Source organism: Myotis brandtii, unplaced genomic scaffold, assembly GCF_000412655.1.
Source record: "Myotis brandtii unplaced genomic scaffold, ASM41265v1 scaffold165, whole genome shotgun sequence".
NCBI classification, from domain to species: Eukaryota; Metazoa; Chordata; class Mammalia; order Chiroptera; family Vespertilionidae; genus Myotis; species Myotis brandtii.
This window is the reverse complement of record NW_005356042.1, coordinates 4,205,136-4,215,769: the sequence shown is the minus strand read 5'-3', so window position 1 is coordinate 4,215,769 and position 10,634 is coordinate 4,205,136. Positions and strand designations below refer to the sequence as shown.

Below are 10,634 nucleotides of genomic sequence, written 5' to 3'. Positions count from 1 at the left end.
TCCTCTAGTCTGCTGTTGGATCTCTGTATATTATTCTTTATTTCAGTCAGTGTATGCTTAATTTCTAATTGGTCCTTTTTCATATCCTTGAGGGTCTCACTAAATTTATCAGCGGTTTCTAGAAGATTCTTGAGTAACCTTATAACTGTGGTTTTGAACTCTATATCCAGTAGTTTGCTTTTCTCCATTTCTTTCATTTGTGACCTGTTTCTTTTTCTCCGCGTTTTGGCTGCTTTCCTGTGTTGGTAGAGTGGCTTTCTGTGCTAGGTGTCCTATAGGGCCCAATGGCTCAGCCTCCCTAATTACCTGAGGTGGACACTCTTGGTGCACCCCTTTGTGGGCTGTGTGCACAGTCTTGTTGTAGTTAAGTCTTGATTGCTGATGGTATCACTGGGAGGAATTGACCACCAGGAAAATTGGCTGTGAGCACCAGCTGTGTCTACAAGGGGAGAACTGCTGTGCTGGAGACGAGACACCCTTATGGAGCAGGACTTGCTTCAGTGAGGCTTTGGTGCTCACTGAGTCTGCCCCCTGAGTGTGTCGCTTATGGATGTGAAGACTGAGACCCTTTTCTGATTCTCATTCTATAGGTGTGGAGAGGGGGCTCCAGAAACCCAAATGTTAAATGGGCTTCTGAACTAATTCTAATGATCAGGGGAGAGGGGCAGGGTGGAAGCTGTGAGCCCAAGGTTGCCACAGGCAGCGTGGCTGGTGGGAGACGTGGTGGCCTCGAGGTATGACTGTAGCCGTGTAGCTTTGAGTGGGACGTCCCCCCATTCATTCTGTGTCAGTTTCCTGGCAGGTGCCCGGGCCTTTCCTCACCCCTCTGCCAACCGGTGCTCCACTGCCCTGCCCTACACCAGTCCAGATATAAATATAAGAGCATTTTCCATGGGCCGGCACAGAGGGCAACATTCAACTTTATTTTAGGCCTGTGAAATTCCCTCCCTTCATACCCAACAGGTGCATCGCCTCATTTAGATATTGGAGCCCAGAAATAGAACACAATTTACAATATAGCTTCCTTCAGGCATCTGGATGCTATTTTTTTAAAAGCCTCCTGTGAGCTGGCCAGGCACAGCACAAACACTGGCTGGAACTTTCACCTTTGCCAGGCTTGGGGAGAGGCAGAAGGGCCAGGCGCCTCAAGAGACATTTTGGGGGCAGGATCATCCTGTTGGGACACAGGCCTGTTCTCAGCCCTACAGGGCTCCCTGACAGGATGGTGGAGAGGAGGAGGGGGACAGACACAGACACTAGAGAGGGGCCAGATACTGAGCAGGGGAACACAAACCTTCAGAGGAGGTGTTTCTAGTAACTCTGGCAGTAAGAGTCCCCCTGCCCCTCGGTTTTTTGTGGACTGGAGATTAGGATTCGGCTCTCCTTGCCTTAAGCCCAAGCACAGGACCCACCTGGCATCTCTTGGCAAACCGTGTGTTATCAGCTGTTGGGGTATGAATGGTGTCCCCTCAATTTATATGTTGAGATCTTAACCCCCAGTACTTCAGAATGTGGAAATAAGGTCATTGCAGATGTAGTCAAGATGAGACCATTCCAGGGTGGATCCTAACCCAATATGTCTGGTTTTCTTATAAAAAGAGGAAATTTGGACACAGACGCAGGCAGGGAGAACACCATGTGAAGATGGAGGCAGAGATGGGGTGATGCTCTACAAACCAAGGAACAGCAAAGAGTGTCAGCAGATCAGCAGGCCTGGGAGAGGCCTGGGCAGTCTCCTCAGCGCCAGAAGGAACCAGCTCTGCTGACACCCTGACTCAGACTTCTGGCCTCCAGGACTGTGGGAACATTAATTTCTGTTGTTTAAGCTGCCCAGCATGTGGGACTTTCTTACAGCAGCCACAGCAAACGGATGCATTAGCTAAATGGGACATTCCCAGTCTCAGAAACATCTTCAGTCCACTGGCTGAGACAGTCTGGTGTAGGCCAGGTAGGGGCTCCCCTGGGTGGTCTGCTTCATCAAGGTCACCGTGGTCCAAAGAAGCCCAAGACCAAGGTCAAGTTTCCTCTGGGATGACCCAAGCCCCCTCCAATGGCCATCATCAAACCAACCATCCAGGGTCCTTCATCCCTGAGGAGCATCAGGTGGAACCTGTGGTGGGGGCCATCAGGGCTGGGACTGCAGCAGAGGTGGCTGCAGAGTAAGATACTTGGCACCTAGTGTGGTCCTGGAAAAGCTCCTGAATGTTCTCCCACGCAGAGGAGGCTCAGCAGGTCTGGTGGCTCCGGGCTGAGAGGGGGGCCTCTGCACGTGCTGTGCGGCTCCATTCCAGGCCCAGGACCAAGGGCCTAGCTCTCCCTTGGCTGGGGCAGCGGGCTGTCCTTCCTGCAGAGAGGAGCAGGTGTGCCTCCCAGCAGCAAGGGCAGTCAGTGTCCCTGACTCTCAGGCCTCCTTCTTTGGTCCTGGGTGCCACCTTCCCTCCAGGTCCTGCTGGAGATGGTTAAGACACGCTGGCAGGAGGCAGGACCAGCCCAACAGGTGACCACCCGGAGGCCTGGGGGTGAGAGGAGTCCACCTATGAGAAGGCAATGACGCCGCCATGCTGGGGCAGTGGGTGCAGGACACTGGGCGGGAAGAGGAGGTTCTTATGTGTTGGCATCTGAGTCAGTTTGGGAAGGTTTGTATGTCCAGGGCGGGGTCAAAGGTCTGGGCCACTCACTCAGGTCACAGATGCCTGCAGCCTCAAGAGAGGGTGTGCAGAACAAAGGTGACAGTACTGTGGGCAGCGTGGAGACACGGCCCCTTGGTGAGGTGGCACAGTGAAGACATCCTGTGGTGACCGCGGAGAGGTGTGCACATACAGCACTAACTTAGACCGTGGGGGAAATGGCGCCCAGCCATGCCGCGCTCACAGCCCACCCCGCCCTTTCCTCTGGCCTCGGTTTCCTCACACTTCTCTTGCAAGCACTCACTCAGGTCACAGATGCCTGCAGCCTCAAGAGAGGGTGTGCAGAACAAAGGTGACAGTAGTCGGCAGGCTTGGAGACACGGCCCCTTGGTGAGGTGGCACAGTGAAGACATCCTGTGGTGACTGCGGAGAGGTGTGCACATACAGCGAGGTTCTCCCTCCTAACTTAGACCGTGGGGGAAATGGCGCCCAGCCATGCCGCGCTCACAGCCCACCCCGCCCTTTCCTCTGGCCTCGGTTTCCTCACACTTCTCTTGCAAGCCCTCACTCATCCCCAGCCCGAGCTCATGCCCCTCAGTCATTCCACAGTTTGATACTGTTCCATCACTCGTCTCTTTCTTCCAGAAGAAGAAACCACTGCTCACCTGCACCCTGCCTCCTGCAGCCTCGCTCCCCGTCCCTAAACAACATCACAGCTCGAGGCCGATCCCTATTCTCCTCCTCTGTGGCCAGGGATCCGGCTGCCTCTGGATAACTTCTCAGAGCTCAGACTCCTCCACAGACGCAGGGGACCGGGAACACGCAGAACCTCAGAGGACATAACAGGCCTGAGCACATGGACTCTTTATTGCCCCACGATGTGGATGGGGGCCTAGGTGCCTGTCCCCCTGGTGCTGCTCCACCTTAGGGACAGCCTAGTGAGATGGGGAGGGTGCGTGGCCCAGATCCCAAGCCAAAGGCAGAGGGAGGTGAGCCTTGAGGTAGCTCTGCCCATGCAGGCTGGACTGTGCAGTGCGCTCGCACAAGTCAGACTGTTCACGTGGAGCTGCGGAGAGATCCAAAGGCAGCCCCATTCGTCGACTTAATGGCAGGCATTGTCCATGCTGGCGACAGTCCCCCAACAGTCTTTCACTCTTAGAGAAACAGAAGCTGAAACCAGAGCAGGTGGAAAACAAAACAGTGGTTCTTGTTTTGTTGAAAGTCGTCCCCTCTGAGTGGGCAGAGTGGGGCAGGAGACCTCCACGGGCCCTCGCTCGTCCTGACGGCCCGCTGGGCTGCTCTGGCTCGGAACAGATGCAGGCTGTGGTGGGCAGGGAACGCGCCTGAGAGTGGGAGGCTGAGCTCCTGCCCTCCCAGTCTGCTTGGCTCCTCTGAGCACACCAGGCAGCAGGAGGCTGCCAAGAGGGTGGCCAGCGTGGTGTCCCTGGGGTGAGGTCTTGTCCCTCCTACAGCACCAAACCCATGCCTCTCAGGGACCGGGGCAGCAGCCGGACTCCTCATGCCTCACCAGGAGCGACATGCGGGAGAAGGTCTTGGCGCAGCCCTTGCACTGGTATTTCTTGGTGTCAGAGTGTGTCTGCAGGTGCGCCCGGAGGTTTGAGCGGTCGGCAAAGGCCCTGCTGCAGTGAGAGCAGGCATAAGGCTTCTCACCTGGGGGAGGGAGAGGGGCAGGCAGATGAGTGACTATCTGGGGTGTCCTGGGAAGGCACCCCAGGGTTCCAGTGCCTCTGTTTATAAATGAGTAACTCCAAATGCTTACTCAATTCCAATTCATTTATCTTCATCACCCCCTCCCCCCGCTCTAGGGCAGAGTGAAAGGAGCCTTAGCCCCTGACCCAGGAGGAGACACTAAGGCCAAGAGGCCGCACAAGCGCCTAAGGTTGGGGCTGCTGGAGGTTGGGCGGAACGATATACCTAACCCTTCCGAAGAGCAAAGGTCCAGCACTGCTCTTTGCTCATCTCCCGCAGCTGCTAGATCTTTCTGTTTCTGCCAGAGCCCTCCTGGGGCCTGTGCCACCCAGATCTGGACGTGAGAAGCACAGCACCTACTGGCAGCTGTGCCACCCACTGAAAGCCAGTGGTGGAGACCAGCGAGGTGGCCGCAGAAGGCGGGCTGGAAGGAGTAAGCCCTCCTGCACAGGAGGCAGGCATTTAGGAAGGGCTAAAATCCTGTATCCTCCAGGCCTACTGTTGGGACCTTGGCCCCTATGATGATTCTGAAAAGTGTAAAAGGAAGGGTTGTTGAGAGTCACCTGTTCTCTGCTTGTGAAGAGCAGCTTCCAGTCCTGCAGCCCTACAGAGTCCTGAGCGCCACCAGCCTGCAGTCCCCCCACTGCCCGACACCCGGGCACACTCCCAGCCAGCCAGCCTCCGGCGGGGACTCCCACCCTCCTGGCTCCCAGAACAAGAGCACCGAGCCTCTGAGATGTGTGCCATCCTCAGCGAAGGGTCAAGGAAAACGGCTCCTTTCCAGCCTCCACCAGGTGTGACTCAGAAGATTCTAGTTACGGGGCCTGACTTAGGATTAGGGAGGCTCCGGTTACAGAAAGTGTGTGTTGCAACTGGGGGTCTGCGATCAGGACCAAAGACTTATTCTGGGAGCTCTGTCTCTGCTCCTGTCACCACTCTGCACAGTGTGCCTGACGAAGTCTCGGGCTCAGGCGAAGCTGCAGGCTGTGGTCCACCTCGGCCACTGGCTGCCCCTGTACAGAGCAGGCCCCTTCCGCTCGTTCTGGGCAGTGTATTGTAATCTACGGCATGAAAAGCTGAGGCTCTTAGGTCTCCTTCCGCTCCCTGCCCACGTTCCTTTCCTTCCTGTTTCTGTCTTTGTCTTATCTCCACAACTGCCCTTCTCTCCATTTCCTATGGGCTCCTGGCCACCCTCTCACCCATGGACAGGTTTGCTCCAGGTCCCCAAATTCCAAGTGAAGTCCCAGCTGTCGTCTCTGCCCTTCAGATAGGCTGTGATGCCCCAGGTTCTTACTCCCAGCCCAAGCCTTTCTCACTCCTTTCTCCTGTTCCAGAATTCTAGAAGGCCATGGAATGTAAGAAATCAGGTCCTGCTGAAGCCGTGCATTCTACGCTTTGCTGGGCGTTATGGGTTGAATTGTGTCCTCCAAAAAGGAGTCATCCCCATCCTAAACAGGTATTTGGAAATAGGGGCTTTGCCGATGTCATCAGGTTAAGATGGGGTCACATTGCAGTTTGTGGGCCCTGATTCAGTGTGACTGGTGTCCTTATGACAAGAGGGAGATTTGGACACAGACACACAGGGAGGAGAGGCCACGTGAGGTCGGAAGAGGAGGTTGGAGTGATGTGGCCACAGCCAAGATCTGCCTGGAGCCCCAGGATCTGGAAGAGGCAGGAAGGGCTCTCCTCTAGAGCCTTTGGAGGGAGGCAACCCTGGAACACGTGGGCTTTGGGCTTCTGGCCTCCAGACAGTGGGAGGGGACGTTGATGATGTTTTGAGGCCCCTCCCCCAAGATTGTGGGACTTTGTTCTGCAGCCCCAAGACACCAATACACCGGAGAGCCAAAGCTGTGAGAATGTCCGTCTTCTTGACCATAAAATTGCCCCACTCCTCTTTCTAACCTCCAGGTCCCACTCCCACCCCAACCCAGATCCCTCTGTGGACCCGTCGCTGTCCTACCTGTGTGGGTCCGGATGTGGCCCTGGAGCAGCCAGGGCCTGGAGAAGGCCTTGCCACAGATGGCGCAAATGCAGGGCAGTGTGTGCGTGCGGATGTGCATCTTGAGGGCCCCCAGGCTGGAGTACTCCTTGTCACAATACTTGCAGGTGAAGCAGCGCTGAGCCTGCAGGTGGCAGTGCAGCTGCCGGTGCCTGGCCAACCCAGCCAGTGTGTGGTAGAGCTTGTGGCAATGGATGCACTGGAAGCCACCTGGGGCACAGGGGGCCTGCTCAGCCCCCAGCAGTCTACCTGGAGGCTGGTCCCCTTCTGGGCCTAGAATTGGGGGCCACCGTGTGGGCAGAACCAGCAGTGGGGGCAGATTGAGGTTGCTCAGGCTGTCTTTGAGGGGTACGCTGGGAGCCCGGCCAGCACAAGGGTCCATCAGGCTGACTTCCAAGGGATCTGGCTCAGAGGTCCCCCGAGCTTCTGGGAGGGGCAGGGAGATGCAGGTGACGACAGAGGTGTGGTCCCAGGGCTGGGCAGGGTTATCAGAAATGGGAGGGGCCACCCTGTCTGGGAGAAGGAGGGGCACCATCAGCCCCCCACAGGCAGAACAGGCCATTGATTTTTCTAGAAGGCAGAAAGAGAGAGAATGGAAAGGTGAAGACTGAGTCCCAAAGTGTTGTGTTCTCTTCCATCTTGGGTCTAATTTTAAGCCCACCTTCTAAGCCAAGCATGTCAAACTCAAAGGCTAACATGGGCCAAATAAATGAGGCATGCGGCCCATGGGCCACGAGTTTGACATGCTTGTTCTAGGCTCTCAGAAGCTTGACATGAAGGGAAAGGCCTGAAAAATGGAAGTGTTGGGAGAAGGAGGGGCACCATCAGCCCCCCACAGGCAGAGCAGGAGCCATTGATTTCTAGAAGGGCAGAAAGAGAGAGAATGGAAAGGTGAAGACTCAGTCCCAAAGTGTTGTGTTCTCTTCCATCTTGGGTCTAATTTTAAGCCCACCTTCTAAGCCAAGCATGTCAAACTCAAAGGCTAACATGGGCCAAATAAATGAGGCATGCGGCCCATGGGCCACGAGTTTGACATGCTTGTTCTAAGGGTCCATCAGGCTGACTTCCAAGGGATCTGGCTCAGAGGTCCCCCGAGCTTCTGGGAGGGGCAGGGAGATGCAGGTGACGACAGAGGTGTGGTCCCAGGGCTGGGCAGGGTTATCAGAAATGGGAGGGGCCACCCTGTCTGGGAGAAGGAGGGGCACCATCAGCCCCCCACAGGCAGAACAGGAGCCATTGATTTCTAGAAGGCAGAAAGAGAGAGAATGGAAAGGTGAAGACTGAGTCCCAAAGTGTTGTGTTCTCTCCCATCTTGGGTCTAATTTTAAGCCCACCTTCTAAGCCAAGCATGTCAAACTCAAAGGCTAACATGGGCCAAATAAATGAGGCATGCGGCCCATGGGCCACGAGCTTGACATGCTTGTTCTAGGCTCTCAGAAGCTTGGCATGAAGGGAAAGGCCTGAAAGATGGAGGTGTCAGCTGGGGAAGTGACGATGGCCCAGGAGTCTAGAGGAGGAATCTGTTTCTCTTTAAGAACAAAAATAAATAAATATCTTACAGCAGCGGTTCTCAACCTGTGGATCACGACCCCTTTGGCGATCGAACGACCCTTTCACAGGGGTCGCCTAAGACCATCCTGCATACCAGATATTTACATTACGATTTATAACAGTAGCAACATTACAGTTGTGAAGTAGCAACGAAAATAATTTTATGGTTGGGTCACAACATGAGGAAGTGTATTTAAAGGGCCAGAAGGTTGAGAACCACTGCCTTACAGAATCCCAAAACAGCCTTCAAGGGGCCAAGGAAGACTCCCTCACTGCCGGGCAGGGTGGATCCTCTCTCTGAGTCCCTTTCCACCTCAGGACCAGCTCACGTGCATCCCCCAGGCTGCCACGCAGCATTAATGCAGAGCCCTTGGCAGCAGGCCGCCATGTAGAAGAATCAGCCTCCGGTCACCTTCTGATTACTCCTCAACACCCTGACAGGGTGCACGCAGCCTCCTGCCACGTCTCCTGGTCCAGAGAAGCTGTCCTCTGACCTCAGCCTGTTGCTCCTGTGTTTGGGGGCCAGCGTGCCCCACTCTTGACCCAGAATGGTGGGCCCCCACAGTAAACAGGTTAGTTAGTAGGTGAGAGTTACATCCTGCATCTCCCCAAAGCTGAAATCTTGAAACAGCTCACAACCCATTTCTTATTCCTTACGTGTTGAAATGAATCTCTGGCCCCGATTGGGAAGGAAGGGGTGGGGGAGCGGAGCAGAGAGAGCTAATGGGCTGCCAGGCTGTTCTCGGACTGTCCTTCACTGGGCCTTGCAGAGTTGCCCAGATTTGCCCATTCAAATAGCGAAGGGGGTTCACTGTATGACTGAACTCTACACAATGGTCTTTAAAGTTTTAAAACTATGGCCCATGTAAATTCAAGTTTCCATCATATATGCCTGAAACAAAACTGTCCTTTATCTGAAGCACCACACTTTGATGGTTTCTATTCTGTTTTATTTTTAAAAATCAAGCCCGGCTGGTTTGAGCATTGACATATGAACATCTGAAGCACCACACTTTGATGGTTTCTATTCTGTTTTGTTTTTTAAAATCAAGCCCGGCCGGTTTGAGCATTGACATATGAACCAGGAGGTCACGGTTTGATTTCTGGTCAGGGCACATGCCTGGGTTGCAGGCTCGATCCCCAGTAGGGGATGTGCATGAGGCAGCCAATCCATGATTCTCTCTCATCATTGATGTTTCTCTCTCCCTCTCCCTTCTTCTCTGAAATCAATAAAAATATATTTTAAAAACAAACCAAAAACCTCTGTCCCATAGTGTTAACAGTAAACAGTGGTCGGCAAACTGCGGCTCGCGAGCCACATGCGGCTCTTTGGCCCCTTGAGTGTGGCTCTTCCACAAAATACCACGTACAGTGCGATTGAAACTTCGTGGCCCATGCGCAGAAGTCGGTCATGGCACATGCCTGGGTTGCAGGCTAGATCCCCAGTAGGGGATGTGCATGAGGCAGCCAATCCATGATTCTCTCTCATCATGGATGTTTCTCTCTCCCTCTCCCTTCTTCTCTGAAATCAATCAAAATATATTTAAAAAACAAACCAAAACCCCCTGTCCCATAGTGTGTATAACAGTAAACACTACCGAATGTAAAAGACCTGCCTGATCTCTGCGATTAGGAAGTTCTTTAAAAAAAAAAAAAAATCGCCTGTGGTGACTCTCCTTTGATTTCAGGACCCTGAAGTGAGGCTCCCGGTCCTGGAAGGCGCCCCCTGGTGGTATCCCTGTCTCGGCACTGGTCAGAGACTCCCCACGCTGGGTTCTGAGAGCTCTAAGGCTCTGAGGTGCCCTGGCCTCCACAGTGTCCCCGCTTCCCCTCTCCCACTTCCCCTCTGGGTCACCAAGCAGTCTCCCAGGAGGTCTTCGCCCCAAGAAGCTGATGAGCTGGGGGAACAGCTCTAACCACTCTAGAGGCCTTTGCCCTGGGACCTCCCCGCGCCCCTCTGCCCAGTGGGGAACGGGAATGAGGGTACAGCTCTGGGTCCTGGACTCCCACCTCCCCACCGAGCCTCCCGGGGAGAGGAGGGCAGCCCCTTAGCCCAGCCTGCCCTGGGCAACCTCCCCTGGGGTAAGGAGAGGCCGGAGGTAGACCCTCAGGAGGGGTGAGGAGGCACTAGAGGAGCCCTTGGAACGCTGGACGAGCTGGGCCTTGGCACCACCGAGCCCATCCATGGTCACTCTTCCCGGCCCCTGCGGCCACCACCCACGCCGGGATGTTCCCCCGGAGCCCTTGGATGGCAGCCCCAGGTGGCCCTCTGAGTCTCTTTCCACCATCCCTGGGACCCCCTCCCAAAGCTCCTGCCCCACGGGTTCTCTCATCTGGGATGGGCGCGCCAGGCCATAGGGGGAGAGCCCAGAGTGATTGGGAACCTAGAAACATCTCTAAGTGGGGAGAGAAGCTCTAGTCGCTCCGCTGGACTCGACAGCCTACCTCCCTCCAGCCTTGCTGGTGAGCTACCGCCTCTCCTCCTTACCTGGGACAGATGTCACCCGCTCCCAGGGGCCTCCCCCTCCTGCCCCGCGAGAGCCTGAGCCCTGCGCAGGGGCTGGGGAGCCCGGCAGCCCCTACCTCTCTGAGTCTCCAGCTCCCCGTAGTTGGGGACCCTGTGGCTGGAGTGCGTTTTCACCAGGAAGGAGCGCGGCATGGTTCCTCGCGGGTGCAGGTCCCGCTTGCGAATCCACAGAAGGCGGGTCCGCAGCGCCGCGGCAGGTGCGGGCAGGGTCAGGCTCATT

The 10,634-nt window shown here is 55.4% G+C and overlaps 1 protein-coding gene across 1 annotated transcript; it reads right to left on the bottom strand.

Annotated features, from left to right (window-relative positions):
• Nucleotides 1-3,467: 3,467 nt before the first annotated feature.
• Nucleotides 3,468-10,571, bottom strand: SNAI3 (snail family zinc finger 3). Its single transcript, XM_005862505.2, has 4 exons — nt 10,471-10,571; nt 7,441-7,579; nt 6,298-6,776; nt 3,468-4,298 (listed from the first exon to the last, which is right to left on the bottom strand). Exons 1-4 carry the CDS (start codon nt 10,544-10,546, stop codon nt 4,117-4,119), a joined length of 876 nt encoding a protein of 291 aa, XP_005862567.1. The 5' UTR covers nt 10,547-10,571; the 3' UTR covers nt 3,468-4,116.
• Nucleotides 10,572-10,634: the final 63 nt, after the last annotated feature.